Source organism: Petaurus breviceps, unplaced genomic scaffold (assembly GCF_028583685.1).
Source record: "Petaurus breviceps papuanus isolate PSGF00001 unplaced genomic scaffold, PetGlider_PUasm1.0 189, whole genome shotgun sequence".
Lineage (NCBI taxonomy): Eukaryota > Metazoa > Chordata > Mammalia > Diprotodontia > Petauridae > Petaurus > Petaurus breviceps.
Genome location: NW_027185809.1, coordinates 19276404 through 19302024, shown reverse-complemented (window position 1 = coordinate 19302024; position 25621 = coordinate 19276404). Strand labels below are relative to the sequence as shown.

The following is a 25621-nucleotide window of genomic DNA, read 5'->3' as shown; positions in this document are numbered from 1 at the left end:
GGGGGGGAAGGTAATGTGGTTTCTCAGAGACTATCTGCTAACGTATGTGAAGCCTTAGGCCTCAGTTAAGTGACCTTGGGGTTAAAACAAAACTCTGGAAATCCCCTAGTCACCCCACCTGCCAAATAAGGGAATGTTAACAGAACAGCCAATATAATTTAAAAGATCACATGACGAAGGGAAAGGTGGTGGTTTTCAGCTATATAACCCAGCTTTGGCTTCTGTACGGAGGCCTCCTCTCCCTGGATTTATTTTCCAGTGACTGGACTGGACCGCCCGCTTCTCGTGAGATTCTAATAAAACTTTCTACCTTCACTTTGAGATGTCTCCGAGTAGTCAATTTGGGTTAGGGTCTCTGTACCCCCCACACAGGGTATCTCCCAAGAAGGGAACATATTCTCTCTTCCCCCCTTTCTTAAAAATGTTAGCTTCCTTCGAAGCTCCACTCAAAGGCTAACTCCTACAGGAGGTACTTCCTAATCCCACTACTTTCAGCTTTTTGTGCCTATGACCCCCTCCACCACCACCCTCCAAAAATGACCGTTCATTAACTTTGTCCTTACTTATATGTGTCCACGTTGTTCCTCTGTCCTCTCCCTCCCTTCCTGGAATGGTGCTTAGCACACTGCCCAGCACCGAGCAGACACTATTAAGTGTCAATAATACTATTGACCAAGTCTCATTCTGCCATAACTTTTCTTTATGTTTTTCTTCAGAGAGAAGTATATCTAATAATAATATGAAGACTACTTTAGGAAATGGTTTCTTAACCTGGGTCTATGGATAGACTTCGGGGGTAGAAGATTAACTTGTATATAAAAAAAAATACACTTTTATTTTCACTAACCTACTAACCAAAACTTAGCATTTCCTTCAATTATCTAAAAATATTACTGTAATGGTCCACAGGTTTCACCAAGCTGCCAAAAAGGGAGTTAATAGCATATAAAACAATTAAGAAACCCCACCTTTGGGCATTATTGACAACTATTTGGAAAAGTGTAATTAATCATTCCATGTCTATTCGCAAATTTATTCTACAGACTTTAGTAAGTACTAATTAAAGTAAAAAATGTTGAAGAATGATTAAGTAAATGTCATTTTAATTATGCTCAAAAACATACACATGTCTACAGACTAAAAGTGAAACTGCACCCCCAGCTTCAAAATCTGAACCCACTGTATTCTATTCAAGCCAGGGCTATATGTCCAGTTTCCATTTTAGGAATAGGAATTTCATTCACGTGTGTACACACACACACACACACACACACACACACATACTGACACACTGCAAATATAATTTTAGGCAATTTCTACTTGTTGAAAAGATGTTAGCTAATTCAATAAAAATAATTTCTCTTTCTAGTCTGTTTTCTTGCTCAAAACCATCAGGGAAGTATTATTTCACATACACAAGCAATCTTAAAGCAACTGCATCCAAAATTGGAAATGGAGCAGTGAATCCAGCACTGATGTTTGCAGATATTAAATCCTAGACTCCAAAAATAGAGCTTTAAACTCTGCAATAGTCATGGTACTACTAATACATCTAGATACTATGGAGCCCTTCAGGGTAAACTTTGGGGAAAAGGATCATACACTGATTTTACATAATAACCACGTAATATTAGGATTTTATTATGTATATTTTAATTCAATTCAATCATCTCTTAATGGAGTGATAGTTTGAATCATTGGTTTATACAAATTAATGCAAAAATAAATTATTATGAAACATTATTCAAATATTTCCTCACAGAAAATTATTTAAAGTTCCAAATAAAATCACTACTGCAATTAAGGTATTCTGAATGTAATAAAATTGTTTTTGAAAAATCATGTTTCAATATCTGTTCAGAACATGTTTTTTATAGTCCATCAGCTGATGTGATTTCATTGTGATAAATTATAAGATAAAATCTTAAAAATCTGAATTTTAAAACTATGCAGATGTTGATTATAATGACAAAGATATTAAGAGAAAAAGTATACTCCATCTAAATTTCTAATTAAAAAACTTTAAACCTCCAGATATATTCATTAGTATAGATATTTTATGTAAGAGTCACAGCATAACCAAAAATGAATCAGAAGTAACAATAAAAGTGCTTTTCTTTTTTGCGGCTATTCTTTAAGACTATTCTGTTCACAGTGACCCTTCATTAGTATAAAAAATCCCCAGGTTACATGACAAGTAACTAAAAATAAAACCCACTTTATCCACGTGTGTTCTATGATCCTATGAGGGCAATTGCCCATCTGTCTGTATGTAGTTATCATTCCTTAAACCTGATCAGACTGTTTCACAATAAGCTGGATAACTGTCCAGGATGGAGTTCCTGGCGACAGGCCAGGCAGGGGCAGCTTTCTAGTTTATCAAACCATAATGAGCCTAAAAGGTATATGTTTTATTGTTCTGTTTTTGAACTGGTGTTACTGAAACTGATTTGGAGAAAGGCAGAGAGAAAGAGAGTGTGGCACTCTAGTCAAGAAGCTGATTCTCAAAACCCAATAACTGATTTTTTTTTTTTAAGTAAACCTGAGTTTCTAAACATCTGAACATTTTCAATATATTCTGATCCAATTTTCCCCCAAAATAGGCAAAACTAGTCCTCTAAAAACAAAATAGTTTATCCATTTTGGTATTAAAGACCAATCTTAAATTGCTTTCAACTTTACTGCATCTGAGGTTATTATATTTTCATCGCGTTTTAAAATTCAGATTTTACTAAGGAAAAATTCCACAAGATACAGAATTTTAGAAATGGAAGCTATCTGGCTCCTACCCTTTATCTTCTGGGTGACACTGTTCCAAATTCAACTTACACCTTAAGTCATATCTAAGTCTTCTTTTTCTGCATTCCTCAACCTTCCCCCCAAAAAGCCCCTGCTATTCCCTACTCCTCTGTAACACTTCTTCAAAAGACTCCAGGCTCTTCATCCTGTCCTCAGTCATATCCACTGACTGATCTTTTTCTTTTATCAACTCAAAAAAACAATCTTCTTTCCTCACCCTCTCCCATCACTTAAGTAACTTTTACTTGCTATTGTATATATAACATATGTATTATATACATGCATATGCACATATACATATAGATAACATACACACACACATATATGTATAACAATCTGATTGTCATTTGTTTCCTGAATTGGTCAGTTGTCAACATCCCTGTTGGAAGTTACCTGCTCTCCCTTTTTTCCCTTCCAATTTCCTATTTTAATTATCATTGTTTTCATGAACAATATTCAAGACATTATCATTTTCTCGGCTTTCTTTAGCTGACAGCATCTTCTGACACTATAATTTCTTTCAGAGACTAAACTCATGATGCACCATTCACATTTTTGACTTGACAATCATCTGAAAGCCATGTACAAACCAGTATTTAACACAGTGCCTGGCAATTAGTAAGCACTCAATAAATGTTAGCTTGGACTAAGACATAGGTCAAAGAGGTAACAAAAGAAGTTTCATATTCTGGAAAACACTCCCCACAATCCCAAACATCATTGTTTTTCCTGTTATTTGAAAAATGTTTTGCTCTAGAAGTCTTCTATTGAACTCCAAGCCCTCCAAATATCTCTAAATGACACTTTCAAAGAGTGAGAGAGATAGACGATAAGGGCTTCAATTGAAATACTATAACAGATCTTATTAAAATTTTATTGCAAGCTAGTGGAAAAAAGTGTTCACATTACAGTGAGATGAAAGATATTACTGGACAGTTATATATCATAGCCAGAGAGGTCACAGCTGACAACATTTTTAAGTATATGGAAAAACCCAGAATAATCTTTCCAACAGTTAAGCTGTAAACCTAGTTTTGCAAAAGAAGTAAATGGCTTTACAGCTCAATTGTTCCCTGGATAAACACCGTACTTAACTTCATAAAATCAGAACTGAAGCAAAACCTCTAGACTAGACTAAATATGAAAACTCGTTGACAGAAAAAACTTCTTTGGAAAACAGCAAATTGTGGGCATGTGCAAATGGTCATCTTTTGCGGAAAAAATAATCAGGAGGGAAAAAATAATAGTTTAAAGTATAGTATCTGAAAATGAATAACCTAATTTCATGTTCTTTTACTGATCTAAAAGAACCTTTAAAAACATGTGCCATGAGCAAATAAAATAAACCATCACACTTCCTGATTTAAATCAATAATAATATGAATAATATGGAAGTTGGATAAGCTATATATTTGAAACAAACTTGCCTAGCATGAGAAATGAATGACTATGGAATGAAAATTTATAAGATATAAAATAAATAGGTGCTAAGTTTAATAAAAAGGTGCCTTAAGAAGTCTTCTAGAAAAAGATGTACGTGGTTTCTGAATTAGTTAACTAACCAAAACCAAAAAGAGTGATGATTAATAGATAATCATAGAGGGTAAATATCTAGTGGCATACCACAAGACTCTGTGCTATTCAACATTTTAGCAAATGCCCTGTATGAAAACACAGATGGCATGCTAATCAGCTTTTCAGATGATGCAAAGCTGGTAGGTATGGATAATATATTGGAAGACAGAACCAGGACGCATAAAAATTCTTGATAGACTGTGGGGAGGGAGTTAAACCTAACAAGATGAAATTTGATAGCACTAAACAGGAAGTCCTAAATTAAGGTTTCAAAAAAAGATCATCACAAGTTCTAGATGGGGGGATGTAACTAGAAAAAGGGCAGGTAATTTAAGTGGACTATGAACTCACTGTGACCTGTCCTACTATGCCCCCAAAAAGCAAATGAGATCTCGGGCTATATCTAGAGGTACGAATGGTGCTAGACAACATCTAAAGCACCGTGTCTAGTTCTAGGACTCTTGGGAAGGACACTGGAAATCTAGAATACATTCTAAGTCAGGTGACGAAGATGAGCCTACCTGAAAACATACTATGTGAAGAACAGAAAAAAATTAATAAAAGAACTGAAAACAAAGTGACTAATCATGAATTGAGGAAAGGTTGATTAAATTATAGCATATAATATATTCCATAATGGAACATTATTGTGCTTTAAAAAATTTACAAAAGGCACAGATTCCAATTTATAGGAAGCTATAGTGAAATGAGCAGCTGTACTAGAAGAACAATTTACTCAAATACCAAAAAGGGAAACAATCCTTCAAAGCAATAAACAAGCACTCCAGAACTACCGTGTTTCCCCGATAATAAGACCTATCCCGAAAATAAGCCCTCCCCTTACTGTGTAAGATTCCTCTAAAATAAGTCCTCCCCCGAAAATAAGCCCTATTGAGATTGCTACTGTAGTGAAGGTGATCCCCTGCGCTACACACTACATTACGGTACCCTCTGTATGCACCATTCCCCCCCCCACAGGTGAAACGCACACTGCGCTCCGAGCTGCATCCAATCAGAGCTGCAGCAGTGAGCGCGTCATCCTGTTCTTCCCCAGTGATTTGCTTATTGAATAAAGGTACATTTTTTTGTTCACATTTACCTGTTTATTAAAATTGCTGTCAATGTTCATTAAAATAAGCCCTCCCCTGAAAATAAGCCCTCTGGTGTTTTTCTGTCCAAAAAAATAATAAGACAGTGTCTTATTATCAGGGAAACACGGTATTACCAAAGCTCTAAACCTCTCTGCTGATCTCTAGTCTAGCATGTAGATGTCCCCTAGACAGCTAAGTGGACAGAGTACCCTGCCTGGAGTCAGGAAAACTTATCCTCCTGAGGTCAAATCTAGCCTCAGACACTTCCTAGTGGTATGACTGTAGGTCACTCAATCCTATTTGCCTCAGTTTCCTCATCTGTAAAATGAGCTGGAGAAGGAAATGGCAAACCACTCCATCATCTTTGCCAAGAAAACCCCAAATGGGGTCAAAAAGAGTTGTATATGACTGAAAAAAAGACTGAACAAGATAAATTCAACATGTCCAAACTTGAACTCATTATCTTTCCCCAAAAAACTCTTTTGTGCTTTCCAAACATTTCCCAGACAGCCCTTTTACTGTAAAGGTCACCACCATTCTCCCAGTCACCCAGGTTCACAGTCTTGAAGAGTTATCAGTCCGTATCACTCTCTAACCCCACATGTTCTAACTGTTGCCAACTCCTATTGATTCTACCATTACAATATCTCTTCTATATGCTATCTTCTCTCTGACACTGAAACTACCTTGGAACAGGTCCTAATCACTTCATAGATGTACTACTCCAATAGCCTCTTGCTTGGCTCCCTGCTTCAAGTCTCCCCACTCCAATCCATCCTCTACTTGGCTAACAGTGACCTTCCTTCAGTACAAATCTTATTTCACAACTACCCCAAACTCAGTAAAGTCTAGTGGCTCCCTATTACCTCCAGGCTCAAATATAAAATCCTCAGTTTGGATTTGAAAACTCTTTCTTACCTGGCTACTTCTTACCCTTTCAATCTACTTTACTCTCCGCCATGAACGCGTATCCAATGGCCCAGGCCTCCATCCTTTTCTTTGCACAAAGCACTTCATCTCCTCACTTTAGCTGTCCCCCATGCTTTGAAAGTTCTCCCTCACCATCCTGGCTTCCCCGGCTTCCTTCATATATCAAATAAAACTCCACCTTCTGTCAGAAGCCTTTCCCAGTTACCCTTTCTGCCTTTCCCCCTAAGACTACCACCCATTTTCTCTGTACCTATTATGGGGTGTACCTTGTTATTGGAATGCTGTCACTTTCTCCATTGGAATGGAAAGTCCTTGAATGCAGGAACTGCTTTGCTTTCTTTATATTCCAGCACTTAGGACTGTGCCTAGCACATAGTAGGTGCTTAATAAATGCTTGCTGACTGGCTGACTCTAGAAGACTGATGATGCTGAATATATACCAACTCTTGGTAGAGAGATGACGCAGAATGTGACATAGGTTTTCACACTGAACTATGAATTTATTTTACTTGGCTATATTTAACTGTTACAAAACAAGGGTTTGAAAAAGTGGCGAAGATGGCGGAGTAGAAACAGGACTTCTGCGCAGGTCCAGCTCCCACCTCCTCCACTTCATGTAAAAAATGACTAGACAAATTTTGGAGCTACAGAACCCACAAAATGACACAGAGAAGCTGACCTCCCATTGAGGACAGCCCGGCAGGCCGGCAGGAATCGGCCAGTGGAGCACTCTGGGGGCTGAAGCACCTCGCATGCCATGGCCTGACCAAAAGCAGGCTGGAGGGACTTCAGATCACCAGCAGCCGGGACAGTTTCCAGAATCATCAACCCAAAGATGCTAAGAACCAAGAAACAGGTCAGTGGAGAGTGAACTTTGGAACCTGGGGATTAGGGACTGAAATCCAGCCTTTGCCCCTGGGGCGAGAAGCAGCTGAGGCACAGCGGACACATGACTGCTTCAATTCCTGGCCTGCAGATTGTAGGGGGACCAAGGAACCAGTCTGAGGGGTAATCGCTCTTGCCTTAACCTGCTTGGATTTGGACTGCTGTCTGGGGAAGAGGTCCTAGGGCGCATGAGCAGTCTGCCAGAGCATGTGGAGACTTCAGAGAGGGTACCCAACTAATAGCTCCAGCAGCAGCAAAAACCCCAGTGATTTTGGATGAAGCTCCCGTTTCTGATAGCAGAGTTCTACTGTGGCAAAAGGCTCAAAAGTCAAGCAACTGAGGGGCAACATGAGCAAGCAAAGGAAGCAAAGAAAACAGAGCAAGCCAACTTTATACTACTATTTTGGGGACTAAAAGGAAAAAAGCATGAAAGAGGAGGAAGACAACAAAGTCAGAACTCCTGCACCAAAAGCTTCCAAGAAAAATATGAACTGCTTACAGGCCATTGAGGAGCTTAAAAAGAATTTTGAAAATCAAATAAGAGAAGTGGAGGAAAACTTGGGAAGAGAAATAAGAATGCTGCAAGAAAATTAAGAAATGAGAGTCAACAACCTGACTGAAGAAAATAACACCTTAAAAAAACAAACACAGATGGCAAAAAAAAAAGCTCAAAAACCCAATGAGGAGAAGAACGCCTTAAAAAGCTGAATTTGCCAGGTGGGAAAAGAATCTCAAAAGCTCACTGAAGAGAATAATTCCTTCAGAATTAGAATGGAACAAATAGAAGCTAGTGACTTTATAAGAAATCAAGATACTATTAAACAGATCCAAACAAACGAAAAAATAGAAGGCAATGTGAAATATCTCTTTGGGAAAACCACTGACCTAGAAAATAGACCCAGGAGGGAAAATTCAAAAATTATTGAGCTACCTGAAAGCCATGATCAAAAAAAAAAAAAAACTAGAAATCATCCTTCAAGAAATTCTTAAGGAAAATTGACCTGATATTTTAGATCCAGAGGGCAAAGTAGAGGCTGAAAGAATCCACCGATCACCTCCTGAAAAAGATCCCAAAAAGAAAACTCCTAGGAATATTATAGTCAGGTTCCAGAGTTCCCAGATCAAGGAGAAAATATTACAAGCAACCAAGAAGAAACAAGATGAGTATTGTATAAACACAATTAGGATAGCACAGGATCTGGCAGCTTCTACATGGAGAAATCGAAGAGCTTGGAATATGATATTCCAGAGGTCAAAAGTGCTGGGATTAAAACCAAGAATCCCCTGACCAGCCAAACTGTGTATCACATTTCAGGGGAAAATATGGTCATTCAGTGGAACAGAGAACTTTTAAGCATTCTGAAGAAAAAACCAGAGTTGAATAGAAAATTTGATATTCAAACACTAGAAGGAAGAGAAGCATGAGAAGGTAAACAGGGAAAAGAAATCATAAGGATTATGATTTATCGAAGTTGAACTGCTTATATTCCTACATGGAAAAATGAAAATTGTAATTTATGATACTTTTCTTAGTATGAGGATAAGAGAAGGAAATAGAAATGTGTGTGTGTGTGTATATACACACACATATACATACATTTATATATATTTATATATATATATATATTTATGTATACAAACATATATAAGTCTATATAGGAGGGTATATGGGCTTATGAATACATATGTGAGTGTATGTATATATGTCTATAGGCATCCAATTGAATAGGAAGGGATGATACTTAAAAGGTGAAATTAAGAGGTGAGAGAGGAATATAATGAGAGGAGATGGGGAGAGACAGATTGGGGCAAACTATCTCATACAGAAGAGGCAAGGGAAAATGGTTACAATGGAGGGGAAGAATAGGAAGGCAAAAGGGAATGGGTCAACCTTATTCCCATCGAATTTGGCTTGAGGAGGGAGCGAAAATACACACTAAATAGGGGATCTCACCCTCCAGGAGAATAGGGGGGGAAGGGGATGAGATGGGGGATGATTGAAGGGAGGGCAGGCTGGGGGGGAGGGAAGTTGGAAGCACCCACTTTTGAAAAGGGACAGGATCAAAGTAGAGAATAGAACAAATGGGAGGTGGGATAGGAGGGATGGAAATATAGTCAGTCTTTTACAATATATCTACTATGTTATTGTTTTGCATTAGCCGCACATGTACAACCTATACTGAACTGCTTGTCTTCCCAGTGGGGGTGGGTGGCAGGGCGGGGGGGAGGGGGGAAGGGAATGAATCTGGAATTGAAAGTTTTAAAATCAAATACATATATATGTTTGTGTGTGTGTATATATTTATATATATAATATATACTATTATTAATACCATCTTACATGTAATTAAGAAATAAGATATACAGGCACTGAGGCATAGAGATCCAATGGAAAAGTCGAAACAGGTATGGGAGAAAATATGGGAGAGAGCAGATTGGAGGTGGGGATATCCTGTGGGACTGCTGTTTTGGGGGATGGGTGGGGGAAAAACGGGGAGAAAATTTGTAACTCAAAATCTGGCGGAAATGAATGATGTAAATCAGAAGTTAATAAAGCATTAAAAAAAAAAGAAAAATTAGAATAAAGGGTAAAATATCTCAATGGAAAAATAACTGACCTGGAAAAAAGATCCAGGAGAGATCATCTGAGAATAACAGGCCTACCAGAAAACCATGATAAAAAATGAGCCTGGACAACATCTTCTAAGAGCTCATCAAGGAAAACTGCCCTGAGATACTAGACCAGAGGGTAAAACAGAAATCAAGAGAAACCACCACTCACCTCCTAATAGAGATCCCAAATACAAAAGTCCGAGAAATGTTATGGCCAAACTCCAGAACTACCAGGGAAAGGAAAAAATACTACAAGCAACCAAAAAGAAACAACTCAAATATCGCGGAACCACAGTGAGGACTGAGCAGGATTTGGCAGCCTCTACACTGAAAGATCGTTGGAAGTGGAATACAATTTTTCGCTAGGCATAAGAGCTCGAATTACAACCAAGGATCACCTACACAGCGAAAGTGAACATATTCTTCCAGGCAATGAGATGGTCATTCAATGATATAACAGATTTCCAGACCTTCCTGATGAAACAGCCATAGGTCAATGAAAAATTCAACCTCCAATTATGAGACGCAAGAGAGACAGAGAAAGGTAAACAAGGAAAACACACACACACACACACATCCTGTTAATAAGAGCAAACTGTTTGTAGACAAGTAGAGGATATGCATATAAATTACACAAAATGATTAAAAAAAACCTTATTCAGGGCTACAAAGGGACTGCAATAGAAGAAGAGGAAAGAATGAAGCAGAAAAGGGTAAATTATGCCACACAAAGAGGCATAAAAACAGTATAGGAGAGGGAAAGAAGGGAGGGAAATGAGCATTATATGAGCTTTTCCCTCATTGGTTTTGGTGCAAGGAGGGAATAACATAAACCAGTTAAGCATAGGACTCTATCAAGAAGAAACACAAAACGTTATCATAAAAGATGGAAAGAGGGGAGGGAAAGGAGCTTTGCATAAGATCAGTTCCTATCAATCTTGGTTCAAAGGAAAAATAACATTATATTAAGTATATAAATCTATCAACAGACAGTAGGAGGGGGGAAGGGCTACAAAAGGAGGGATGGTTAGAAGGGAAAAAAGAAGTATGGGGGGGGGGGGGGGAGGTAGCACAGCGAGTAAGAGCACCGGCTCCAGTGTTGGGATGACCTGGAGATCGAATCCCGGGCTCAGACACTTAGCACCCCGCCCCCCAGAAACATCTGGCCGTGTAACCTTGAGCAAGTTACGTAACCCCAATTGTTTAGGGGTGGCCAGGTGGCTCAGCGAGTAAGAGCACTGCCTCCAGTGTCGGGATGACCTGGATCAAAATCTTGGCTCAGATACTCAGCACCACACCCAGAAATAACTGGCCGTGTAACCTTGAGCAAGTTATTTAACCCCGATTGCTTTAAAAAAAGAAAGAAGAAGAAGAAGTAAGGTGGAAGGGGAGGAAAAGAGTGGGAGGCTGATAAGGGAATACTGAGGGAGGTGGTGTTTAAAAGGAAAACTCTTAAGGAGGGGAAAGGAGAAGGGTAGAAAAATCAAAGCATAAACAGGGGAGGGAATAGGATGGAGGGAAAGAAACAGATAATAATCATAACTATGAATGTGAATGGAATGAACTCTCCCATAAAACGGAGGCAGATAGCAGAATGGATTAAAAATCATAATCCTACAACATGCTGTTTACAAGAAACACACATGAAACAGAGAGATACACACAGGGTAATTGTAAAAGGCTGGAGAAAATATCTCGTGCCTTAGCTAAAGTAAAAAAATGCAAGGGTAACAATCCTTATCTCAGATAAAGCAAAAGCAAAAATTGATCTAATTAAAAGAGATAAGGAAGGAAACTATATCCTGCTAAAAGGCACCAGCGAGAATGAAGCAATATCATGACTTAACATATATGTACCAAGTGGTATAGCATCCAAATTCCTAGGAGAAGGTAAGGGAATTAGAGGAAGAAATAGATCGCAAAACTATAGTAGTGGGAGACCTTAATCTTCCCCTCTCTGAACTTGATAAATCCAACCTCAAAATAAACAAGAAAGTAGTTAAGGAGGTGAATAGAATTTTAGAGAGGATAGATATAATAGATCTCTGGAGAAAACTGAATGGGGATAAAAAGGAATATACCTTCTTCTCAGAGGTATATGGCACATACACAAAAATCTACCACGTACTAAGACATAAAAACCTCACAATTCAGTGCAGAAAGGCAGAAATATTAAATGCATCATTCTCAGATCACGATGCAATAAAAATCACATGCAATAAAGGGCCATGGAAAGATAGACTAAAAACTAATTGGAAACTAAACAATTTAATCCTAAAGAATGAGTGGGTCTAACAAGAAATTATAGAAACAATCAGTAACTTCATTCAAGAAAATGAAAATAATGAGACAACATACCAAAATTTGTGGGATGCAGCAAAGGCAGTTCTTAGGGGAAATTTTATAACCCTGAGTGCATACGTGAATAAATTAGAGAAAAAGGAAGTCATTGAATTGGGCATGCAATTAAAAAAGCTACAAAAAGAACAAATTCAAAATCCCCAATTAAATACTAAATTAGAAATAATGAAAACCAAAGGAAAGATTAATAAAATTGAAATTAAGAAAGTTATTGAATTAATAAATAAAACTAAAAGCTGGTTTTATGAAAAAAACAATAAAATTAATAGATCATTAACCAATATGATAAAAAAGAAAGAAAAAACCAAATTATGAGTATCAAAAATGAAAAGGGTGACTACCTCCAATGAAAAGGAAATTAAAACAATAATTAGGAATTATTTTGCCAAATTATATGCACGTAAATTTGACAATCTTAGTGAAATAGATGAATATTTACAAAAATATAAGCTGCACAGATTAACTGGAGAGGAAGTAAATTACTTAAATAACCCCATCTCAGAAAAAAAAAAAATTGAACAAGCCATCAGTGAACTCCCTAGGAAAAAAAATCTCCAGGGCCAGACAGATTTACTAGTGAATTCTATCAAATATTTAAAGAACAGTTGATTCCAATACACTACAAACTATTTAATGAAGGAGTCCTACCAAATTCTTTTTATGACAAAAACATGGTACTGATACCTAAACCAGGAATAGATAAAACAGAAAAAGAAAATTATAGACCAATTTCCCTCATGAATTTAGATGCAAAAATTTTAAATAAAATACTAGCAAAAAGACTACAGCAACTTATCTCAAGAATAATACACTTTGATCAGGTAGGATTTATTCCAGGAATGCAAGGATGGTTTAATATTGGGAAAACGATCAGTATAACTGATCATTTCAACAATAAAACTGGCAGAAACCACATGATTATCTCAATAGATGCAGAAAAGGCTTTTGACAAAATACAACATCCATTCCTATTAAAAACACTAGAAAGAATAGGAATAAATGGGGCCTTCCTTAAAATAATAGGTAGCATCTATTTTAAGCCCTCAGCAAGTATTATATGTAATGGGGAGAAACTAGAAGCATTTCCAATAAGATCAGGGGTGAAACAAGGATGTCTGCTATCACCCCTCTTATTCAATCTGGTACTAGAATTTAGTACAGTAGCAATTAGAGAACAAGAAATTGAAGGAATCAATTTAGGCAAAGAAGAGACCAAGTTATCACTCTGTGTGGATGATATGATTATATACTTAGAGAATCCTAAAGAACCAAGTAAAAAACTACTTGAAACAATAAATAAATTTGGCAAAGTTGCAGAATATAAAGTAAACCCACATAAATCCTCAGCATTCCTGTATATTTCTAATGAAATCCAACAGCAAGAGATAGAAAGAGAAATCCCATTTAAAGTTACTGTAGACATTATAAAATATTTGGGCATCTACCTGCCAAAACAAACCCAAGGCCTATATGAACACAACTACAAAACACTTTTTACACAAATAAAGTCATATCTAACCAATTGCAAAGACATCAATTGCTTGTGGCTGGGTCGAGCTAATATAATAACAATGACAATTTTACATAAATTAAATTACATATTTAGTGCCATACCAATCAATTTACCAAAATATTAGTTTATGGAACTAGAAAAAATAGTAACAAAATTCATTTGGAAGAATAAAAGGTCCAGAATATCAAGGGAATTAATGAAAAGAAATGCTAGGGAAGGTAGCCTAGCTATACCAGATTTTAATCTGTGTTATAAAGCAGCAGTCATCAAAACTACTTGGTACTAGCTGAGGAATAGAGCAGTGGATCAATGGAATAGACTGGTTACACGAGACTAAGCAGCCAATGACTATAATAATCTACTCTTTGATAAACTCAAAGACCACAGTTTTGGGGATAAGAAATCACTACTTGACAAAAACTGCTGGGAAAACTTGAATATAGCATGGCAGAAACTGGGCACAGACCATTATCTAACACCGTACAGCAAAATTAGGTCTAAAGGGGTGCATGATCTAGGTATAAAGGATGATACTCTAAGCAATCTGGGAAAGCAAGGAATAGTCTACCTGTCAGATTTATGGAGAGAGGAAGACTTCATGACCAAACAAGAATTAGAGAGCATTATAAAATGCAAAATGGATAACTTTGATTGTATGAAATTGAAAAGTTTCTGTACAAAGCCAATGTAACCAAGATTAAGAGGGAAGTGGGAAATTGGGAAAGAATTTTGACAACCAATGTCTATGATGAAGGCCTCATTTCTAAAATGTACAGAGAATTGAGTCAAATCTATAATAATACAAGTCATTTCCCAATTGATAAATGGTCAAAGGATATGAACAGGCAGTTCTCAGAGGAAGAAATTAAAGATATCTATAAGCATATGAAAAAATGCTGTAAATCACAATTGATTAGAGAAATGCAAATCAAAACAACTCTGAGGTACCACATCTCACCAGTCAGATTAGCTAAGATGACAAAACAGGAAAATGACAAATGCTGGAGAGGATGTGGAAAAATTGGAACACTAATACATTGCTGGTGGAGTTGTGAACTGATCCAACCATTCTGGAAAACAATCTGGAACTATGCCCAAAGGGCTATAAGTAATTTCATATCCTTTGACCCAGCAACACGACTTCTAGGGTTGTATCCCAAAGAGATCACAGAAGTGGGAGGAAGAAGACCCATATGTACAAAAATGTTTATAGCAGCTCTTTTTGTGGTGGCAAAAATTGGAAATTATGGGGATACCCATCAATTGGAGAACGACTAAACAAGTAATATATATTCATATAAATAACATATATGTAATATATACATAAAAATATATATTCATATAAAAATAAATGAACGTAATGGAATACTATTGTGCCATAAGAAACAAAGAGCAGATGGACTTCATATTCACCTGGAGAGGTTCATACGAACTGATGCAGAGCGAGAAGAGGAGGAGAACCGGGAGAAATTTGCACATAATTACAGACACAACGTATGTGTGACGACCAACTTTGATAGACCAGACTCTTCTCAGCAATGCAGGGCTATAAGCAAAAACTCCAAAAGACTCAGCATGGAGAGAGATGTCAACATCCAAAGAAAGAACTAGAATGAAGAGAGTTTGAATGCAGATTGAAGCAAATTTCCTGCTCTCTTTCTTTTTCTTGTTTGGTTTTGTTTCCTCTTTCCCAATTGTCCATTCCATCCAATACAATCTTTCTTTATAACCTGACTAAAGTCTAATGTGAAACTATTTGCAGATCCTATACCTGAATGTATGCCACCATGGGGCAGGGGGAGGGGAGGGAGGGGGAGAAATTTTGAAACGCAAAGAACTGGGGAAATGAATCTTGTAAACTCAAAGTAAAGGAACAAATTAATAAAGACCAAAAATAAAAAAAAAAATAAAAATATATACACAAATCATTATTATTATTATTTTATGTGTAACTGGGAAATGAGATATACAGGCACCGGGGCATAGAGATCCACCGTGCCCTACTGGAAAGTCTAAGGGGGGATGGGGAAGACATGGGAGAGGGCAGATTAGGGGAGGGGATATTCAGTGGGATCACTGTTTTGGGGTGGTGGGTAGGGAAAAATGAGGAGAAAATTTGTAACTCAAAATCTTGTAGAAATGATTGATGTAAACTAAAAAATAAAAAAGGGAGAAAAAAAAGTAGGGGTTTTGTTTGGAGGGGGCTAGGGATACAGAGTGGAGAGTGCTTTTAGAAGGAGTAGTGAAGGGAAAAGTAATAAAAAATGGGAAAAATGATAATAAATTGACAGTAAAACTTTAAGAATACAAAGAACAGAGGAAATTTCAAAAGATGACACAGAAAGCAGGTCAGTGTTACATATAACATTTAACATAGTACTATTATGTTAAATATAATAGGTACTGAAAAAGAAGAAAACAACCTATATGTAATAAAATTAATGGCTTAAAATACCACCTTCTTTTTCTGTCCCTTGTATAGGAAAAGCAAATTAATAGGCTGCATTCTGCATTGCAGGCCCATCTGCCAGAAATTATTTTTTATTAATTTAGATTAATTCTAAATACAAGCATGGTTCTACCTAATAAAGAAACATACAAAAGTGAAAGATTTCCTTCATGTCCTCAGACAACTCTAACAAATAATACTTCTGAAATAACATTTGTAGTAATACTGAGCAAGAAAATTTTGACAATATAATGAAATGTATTTACACAACTGAAGATAAGGCAATAGTAAACATTCTGCTTCATCAATCCAAAACAACAATCAATTAATCTTGGAGAACCATTTTTCTAGGACCATTCAATCCCTCTAAAACCCCTTCCCTCAAGGCATCTTCCCTCCAGTTAGTCACAGGGGTGGCCAAAAGTAATCAAAGACATGTTTTTTTTCTTCCTCATTTGTATCATCATTCCAATTCCTTCAAAGCATCAAGAAAAAATCTTACTACTTTGGTGGGTCAAAGTCCCCTTACCCTGATTCTTATCCAATCACCACCTAACAAATTACTCCAAAAGAAAAGTGTTTCCTGGGCTTATATTCTAGTCATTTCTATCTACTGGGAGAAGGGAGTCAGAAAAGAAGATAAGGTTTGAGATATTTTCTGGAGGGAGTGAAATAGAGAATAAGAGAGGGATTGAAGGACTGCTTTCTGCTGTGAAAGGGCACTTAAGGTTGGTTAACATAAATTCATAATGTCTAAGATGTCCAACAAGTAGGTGGGGTTGAAGGACTAAAGATCAGTGAAGAGATCGGGGCAGTTATATGAATATAGACAGCAACAAAACTAGTAATATTTGACAAGGTTCCCAAGAGAATAAGTAGAGATGGCTAGAGTCTTGGAAACACCCATAATTAGGGGGCATAATATAGCTGATGAAGCTGGAAAGGTAAGGTTAGATAGGAAGAAAGAAAACCAGGAAGCAGTAGTATCACAAGAACCCAAAGAAGACAGAGCATCCATAAAGAGTACCCATAAAGCTGGTCAATAGTATCAAATGCAAGTCAAGTAGGAGGAGAACTATAAAACCAATCAACCAACCACATCAGATTTGGCAAATACCACGAGAGATCAGTTGAGAATAAGGTTGGACACCAGATTGCCAAGGGGTTGTACTGTAACAGAGGGAGCCTACATGACAACAGCTGATCATAGGGTCTAGTGGAGGTTCTTCTAAAGGATGGGGAAAACCTGGGCAAGTTTGAAGAGTGTAGGAGAGGAAGAAGCAGAGCAGGTGAGCTTGAAGATTACAGCTTGGGAAAGATCAAAGGGGCAATCTACTGGAGAGAACAGGAGGACAACGGGTTAAAGGGTCCATGGAGAGGAGCTTGCTTTGGTAAGGAAAAGGAACACCTTTTTATCAGAGAATGAAAGAGGAAAAAGCGACATGAGGAAATTTTGAGAATGAAGAGAAGTGGAAAGGAAGGAGCATCATTGTAAGTGTTCTCAATTTTCTCAGAAAAGTTAGCAGCAGATCCTCTACAGAAAAAGTAGAAGGAAAGGTATCAGAGGCATAAGGAGAGAAAAGACTTGGAAGATTCAGCTTCTGTGGGAATGAAACCGGCAATCAATAAGAGAAGAATCAGGACTGTCCTGATGCAGCAAGGGCCCATTTGAAGTTGGACAACAATCAAGTTGTATGAAAAAAGCACTCTGCAAACTCTAAAGTGGTATGAAAATATTGACTATTGTTATTTTTGTTGAAGGGAAAAGATCCTACGATTGATTCAATGGCTCTCAAAGCACAACCCACAGGCTGCTCTCTTTTAGTACTAAAACGTTCGTAATATGTCTCTGCATTTTAATCCATGACATTTGTTGTTGTTCAGTCATTTCAGGCATGTCCAATTCTTCATGACCCCATTTTGGGGTTTTCTTGGCAAAGATACAGGAGTGATTTGCCTTTTCGTTCTCTAGTTCATTCTACAAATGAGAAAACTGAGGCAAACTGGGATAAAGACTTGCCCAAAGTCACAGAGCCAGTAAGTGTCTGCGGCTAGATTTGAACTCATGAAGGCGGATCTTCCTGATTCTCTATCCAGTGCTCTATCCATTGCACCACCCAGATACCCTTGAGTTCATGACATGGAAAACATGTTTAACATAGACCAGACAACACTTCATTGGTATTTCTGAAAGCTATATACCATTTTACCCATTAATGCTGATAAGTTGCTGGTCATAAGAAAAGATAAGAATCTTGCTTACAATCATTGAGCAAACAACAGTTCTAGGCTTTGCCAATGACTGATGCAATGTACAAACAAGATAAGGTACTTCTCTCTGCCTCAATTTTCCTTTCTAAAAATGAGACGCTTTCTTCACAGAAGGATGTCAGTACTAAGGCAACATTATGTAAACTACTTTGCTGCCTAAGGAAACGTGTCTTCAAGTCAGTATGGAGCTCCATTTTCCCAAACTGGGGGGGGTTAATCCTAAATAGACAATGCTTACCATCTGAGGAAAGGCAGAAAACAAAAGAAAGAACAGAGCACAAGAAGAGCTCAGATGATATACAGCAGTCAACACCAGCTCCATCCTTTAGTGGCAGCACTTTTTCTTTTTGCTCTTTCCAAGTGTCTTAGTTCTCTTAAGCACACAACAAAAGCAATGGAGTTTACATTTATAGAACATTTTCAGGCTTACACTTTTTTTTATAACATTCCTTTTAAGTGTATAGGCAGAGCTTCATATCCCAGTTCTACAGATGAAGCACTGCTATTCTGAGGAGTTAAAGTGACTTGCCTACCCAGGTATGGACAGCTTACAAGTGACAAGACCAGAATTAGAACCCAGGTCTCATGATTCCAAGGCCAGTGCTCTTTTTATGACACCATGCAACAGTTCGATTTATCTAATAAAAAAACACCGCATCATATATTTGAGACTACTACAATTAATAAATGAATGGTATACCTCCCAGTAGCAGCACCAGGTCTCTAGGTACCTCCTGAGAAAGATGAGTCATACTAAAAAGGGAGGCAACATGGTAGGGTAGACAGAGCAGTAGACAGAGAGACAGGAGCCTGGATTTAAATCCCATCTTTGAGACTTACTCTGTAACCTCAGGAAACTTATTAACTTGTCTCAGTCTCCATTTCCTCATCTGAAAAGTGAGATAAAAATATATACGCTTTCTACTTCCCAGGGTTGTTGTGGTAAAAGCATTCTGTAAACCTTAAAGCACTCCACAAATGTGAGCTGTTAAAAAAAAAAAAACCTGGGGCGGCCAGGTGGCTCAGCGAGTAAGAGCACTGGCTCCAGTGTCGGGATGACCTGGATCGAATCCGGGCTCAGACACTCAGCACCCACCCAGAAATAACTGGCCGTGTAACCTTGAGCAAGTTACTTAACCCCGATTGCTTAAGAAAAAAAACAACCTGCAGACATACATATGTCACTGGTCAAAACTTACTTGTCTTCCCTTTCTGAAAAGAAATTGTTCTCTTTTTTGCAGGAGTCCTGTTTATATCAAGGGCAAAAGAATAATAATTTTTTGATGCTAAAATGATAGACAAAGTTTTTGGATGCAATCACAGGTTTCAGCAAACAATTTGAACTTGAGGAATCTTAAAGATAATATCTTCCCATTTTTGCAGATGAAGAAACTGAAAGCCAGAGAGGGGAGGGAATTGGAACAGAAAAAATCAAGAATTGCATTCAGTTCTTTTGACTCCAGACCCCTTCCAACCATACTACATTTACTTAGGTGAACCCTCAAATAATTAGTTTCAGTATCTGAGGATCTGAAGAACAATTCCAAGCTTACTCTATTCCCACACTTCATAAATTTTTACACTTAGATGGTAACTCCTCTCTGCCTGGAGTATCAACTTTTTTCCTTCCAATCATCAGATGCTTCTGCCATGTTTCTTACTTTCTCAAGAATCTTCAGTGTTTCTACTGCCTCTAGAATAAAATATAAACTCTTTAGCTTGGAACTTTTCAATTTAGATACAGCCTACTTTTCCAGGCATGCTATCTATTCATTTTCTGTTCCCAAAATTCAATAGTTCATTTCTTGCTGTGACCAAAATCTGGCACTCCATCGCCTGCTTCCATGACTTTACACTGTATCCCCCATACCTTACCTCTACTTCTTACAATTTCTAGTTTCCTTCAAAGCTCATGTATCATTTTCTATGGGGCAATTAGATGGTGCATTGGATAGAGCACTAGTCCTGGAGTCAGGGGAACCTGAGTTCAAATTTGGCCTCAGATACTTACTTACTCTGTGTTCCTGGGCAAGTCACTTACCCCTATCTGCCTCAATTCTGATTTGTAAAATGAGCTGGAGAAGGAGATAGCAAACCACTCTGGTTATCTTTGCCAAGAAAAACCCAAATGGGGTTACAGAGTTGGGCACAACTGAAATGAGTGAACAACAAATCATCTCCCATAGCAGGAAGCTTTTTCTGAATGCCCGAATCGTCAGTGCTCCCCTACTCCTGTGGAACGGACTGCCAAATACTCATCAGCTGAAATTCTGCATCCCCTCATTTTGCCTGTGTCTTTCTAGTACCTTGTGCACAGCAGCTGTCTGATAAATGATAGCTGGATTGGAAAACTCTGGAGATAAATAATTTGAAAGCTGCACAAATCAGAAACTAAAGAGGGAATTCACCCATTCTTTCAAAAAATATCTATCAACTGCTATGTACTTATCATTATGCTAGAAACCATGTTAAATACAAGTAAGAATGAGGGAGGAAAGGCATGGTACTAGTCCTATGGGAATTAATGATCGGAAAGGTGGTTTTTTTTTTTTAATCCCTTAACTAAAAGTTAAAGAATAAAAAGTCATATATGAGTAAGTTTCAAGTAAATAGTACAAACAGAAAGTGCTACCGTTCAAAAGAGGAAGAGATTACCCTGGGCTAAAGTGCTTAGAGAAGGCTGTATTTGAAATTAGTTAGGCCTTGAAGGACAGGCATGATTTACACAGGGAAGAAGCAGGAGGGTATTTCAGAAAAGGGCAAGCACAATCTGAGCAGTCATAAAGAGAGCAATGAGCAAAGGATATATTCAAGGTCAATGGGGAGACCCAATTAGTTGAAGCCTAAGTTTTTTGCTGAGGAGAGATAAAACTAGAAAATTACATAAGATGATGATCAAAGAGGTCCTTGAATGCCAGACTAAAGAGTATATTCAACAGGTAAAGGCTATGGTGATAAGGAATTTAGATCACTGATCCCACAGACATGTTTTTAATAACTTTTCTATGAACTAGCAACAAAAACAAAATGTATTAGAATGGAACTTAAACTTTATTGGCATTTACCTGAGATAACCTTCATAAATCACCCATTGCCTCTTCAACTTTGAGTGACAGAATCATCTCAAACTAAAAACACTTTTAAAACCACATCTTCATAAACTGTTTTTCTCTTCCTAAATTCTTTTAATATAAATTTATAAACCCAGATATTTGTAAAATCTAAGTATATATTCAAAAGTAAATCTTTGGTAAACACCCACAAAGCACAGTGAGTCAGATCCTCCTGTATAAATCAGGTACTTTTATAAAAGGTATATTAAATTCCTCAAACCACTACAGTATCATTTCAAATTAGTTAAATTAGAATAACATGAGTGTGATAGTTACAGGGCCTTCTTGAGTACCAAGGAAAGCACTAACTCTACAGAAACCTTCCAAAGAAATAAACATTGACAGTAGTTAAATGGTTGCTTATGTCATGAAGTGGCCAATATGTTGATTACTTTTGCTTTACTCTACTTATTTGTTAAGGGGGCCCAAGGAGGCCAGTGGGAAGTAACTGTGACAACTGAAAAGAAAGACTAAATAAAACTTAAAAAAAAAAAACTCATGATAGTTCAGTGACTATAAAACTAACTGATCACAAAGGCAGGATTTTAGTGAGATTCCCTGAATTAGAATTTTTTAAATTTATAATTTAAAAGCTTAAAGATGTTTTCTTTCTCCACAATGAAGAGAAAAAAAAATAATAAATAAAATATAGATATCTGAGACTTGGAATATTTTTCAAATAAAGACTTGAAACTTCCAATGATCCTCCTCCTACACACACACACACACACACACACACACACACACACACACACCCTCTCCCCCCCACTCCCCCCAAGCATGGTACCAGAAGTCTTGGTTTCAAATGTAAAGTTATTTACCTGTCATTGCTTTTATGACATAAGAAGCTGTGGACTTCATCTTCATACAAAGCACGTCAGATATCACAGTGACTAGTTTTGCTTAGTTATAGACAGAGAAGGTTGTATCTAATTTTTGGAAGCAACCTGCATTGCTTAGACAATAAACACCTGTGGGTAACTATGGAAGGAGCTGAAAAGTGTCCGAGATGTGGAAAAAAAAACTCACCATTCTAACTACTTCAGGGTAAGTCTGCTCTGTCAAACAGCCTCTGCTTATTGTAATGTAGTCCACCAGTTCATTAAGAGTGGAGCGCTTGTATTCTTTCATTTTAAGATCTGATAGCGTGTCCATGAAGTCAAAAATTACACAGCACTGCTGAAGTTTCTTTAGGAACAGTTCAGGCTGCTCTGAGGATGGAACGTCTAAGAAACAAAAAAGGAAATGTAAGTCTGTCATCAATTTCTAGGTAACAGGAATTCTCTGTTAAAGTTAGTTATTTCTAAAGAAAGCTCAAAATAGAGTTCACATGAAACAGTGGTTCTGTAACGTTTAAAAAAACTCAATTAGACATTTATGGGACATCTTATCTACTATATGCTTTATAACATCAGCAACAATATTACACCAATAACAAATTTATATCATTTGCTATTGAAAAGTAAAAGATTTAACAAACTCCCAAGAGTAATTAGAAAGTTTTAATAAAGTTCAACCAAATATATACATCTTCATTCCCGATGCCCAAATTCTAACACGGATTATAATAAACTGAGTAACTCAAGTTCCCTAATATACAGTGGGGCAAGAAAGTTTCACTGTTGTTTTAAAATTAGTCTCACTAAGAAAAAAAATTTAAAGCAAAAATGTTGGTCCATTCATGTTAATCCATCATTGGTATTTAAATCAATTGTGTTTTTTTTGGCTTATGAAAGTCAGATTTAAAAAAAAACAACAAATTGAAATAATATCATACTCCAAAAGGAAAAAAAAAAAGTCAGCCAACGAAAACATTTATATTTCACAGAAATTCTAAACATTACACAGAATTTTCAGGTTAACCAAATTCTACACACAAAGAAAGTAATCTGGTGCTCTATCAAACAAAATCAGCTTCCCAAGAAAGGCTGACAAAATTGCTACTGTCATGCAAAGAGTTTAACTCATTAATTTTCAAATCATCCCTCAAAAATATGCAGATGGTAATGTTATTATTATTATTCTCCCTTTTATAAGTGGAAAATTAAAGTGTCATTAAGACCACACAATGAACTAAATCTTTAACCACTTGACCTTAATTACACATGAAGGATTCTAATATTCTATTTTCAGCCACTTTGAACCATTTTCTCAGTCTTTAGTCATGTCCATTTTATAGTAATCACAGAATGAGACCATCTAGTCATCAGTGAGAGAAGTATGTTAATAGACCACTTCTATCTTTGCTACCATCAACATCATCATACCACAAAAAAATAAGAGATCAAGAAAAAAATTATAAAAATATGGATGCTATTTGTAAGAACAAATATCTTTGAAAAACACGAAGAATTAACCTACCTAGAAATACATATGACCAATATAAAGACAAATTATAAAACTATCATGATTGAAATCAAGGAAGCCCTAAATAATACTGGAAGGGGCATTCAGTGTTCACGGATGGTTCACATTAGCAAAGTAAAAATGACAACACTCCATAAATAACCTAACATATTTAATGCAATACCAATCAAAACACCAAGGGGTTTCATCAAAGAAAAGGATAAAATTATAATAAAATGTTTATTTTTCAGAAAGTAAGAACTAGAAAGATAAATTAAATTCAAAATAATTAGAGAATGTATAAAATATTTAAGAGTATATCTACTAAGACTCACCTGAGAAACATATGAATCCATGTATAAAACATTCTTTGCAGAAATAGAGACAAGTAACTGGGGATATAGTGATTGCTCACAGATAGATTAAGCCAATACAATAAAAATGGTGATACTCCGTAAATTAATTATTCACTGACATGTCAAACAGCCAAAGGATTCTTTTATAGAGCTAAAAAAAATTGTAACAAAATTAATATGGAGGATGAAAAGTCATGAAGGATAATAATAAAAAATGGAAAGGAAGAGGGTATAGCGGTAGCAGATCTCAAACTAAATTATAAAACAGTAATCATTAAGACAATTTGGTAGTGGTTTAAAAAAAAACAGAGAAGTTGATCAGTGAAATCAAAACTTAAGTTCAAAAAATATAGAAACAAAACAACAGAATAGGATAGTGTTTGATTAACCTAAAGACTCCAGGTACTGAAGTAAGGACTCACTGTTTGAAAAAAAAATTGCAGGGAAAACTAGAAAGCAGTTTGGGAGAAATTAGATACACATCAACATCTCATACCATATGCCAAGATTAATTATAAGTAGATACGTGACTTTAAAGTATATGGTAACATTGTAAGTAAATTGTTGGAGCAGGGGAAGAGGTCATAATTAAACAAGCAAAAGAGAGGTTCATAGAAGGTAAATGGAAATACTGATTACATGTAATTAAAAAGGTTTTCATCAAGTTTCTCTGATAAAGATCTCATATCCAAAACATATGAGGAACTGATTCAAGTTCATGAGACTGTCATTTCCCATCAGATAAATGGTCAAAGGTAGGAACAAGCATTTTTCAGGAAGAAATCCAAGCTAACAACAGCCATACCAAAAATGTTCCAAATCATTAATAGAGAAGTACAAATTAATGCCAACTATGAGATTCCACCTCACACCCATCAGATTGGTGAAGATGACCAAAGAGGAAAAGGACAAATGTTGAAAGAACTGCTGGAAAATAGGTGTCTGTCTGCTCTTTTGGAAGAGCTATGAAGTTTATCTAACTATCCTGAATGCAATTTGGAACTATGTCTCCATATTTGTCTTTAACATAGTGGTAACTAATACTTTATAGTATAAGGATAATACCTGGTACCTAGAAAAGGACCTATATGTACAAAAATATTGATGGCCTCTCTTTTCATAATAACCCCAAAGTGGAAAATAAGAAGAAATCTATCTATTGGTCATGATTTTTAAAAAATACACACGAGTAGAATAGATTGTTATTGTACCATGAGAAATGATGAAATGGAGAGTTTCAGAGGAAAAGTGAAGACCTGTACAAACTAATGCAGAATGAAGGGAGCAGAACTAAGAGAAAATTTATATAATGACAAAGC

At 36.6% G+C, this 25621-nt stretch overlaps 1 protein-coding gene across 4 annotated transcripts in view; it reads right to left on the bottom strand.

Annotated features, from left to right (window-relative positions):
• The window catches only part of PPP2R5E (protein phosphatase 2 regulatory subunit B'epsilon), a 203118-nt gene that overhangs the window by 78026 nt on the left and 99471 nt on the right, over nt 1-25621 (bottom strand). For 3 of the 4 annotated variants that reach the window (XM_069092025.1, XM_069092023.1, XM_069092024.1), the window contains exon 3: nt 22630-22826. In XM_069092025.1, the coding sequence (XP_068948126.1) occupies nt 22630-22826 (197 nt within the window). Of the gene's footprint in view, nt 1-22629; nt 22827-24281; nt 24454-25621 lie in introns of those variants that run through there. The other variant, XM_069092026.1, reaches the window with a different exon arrangement.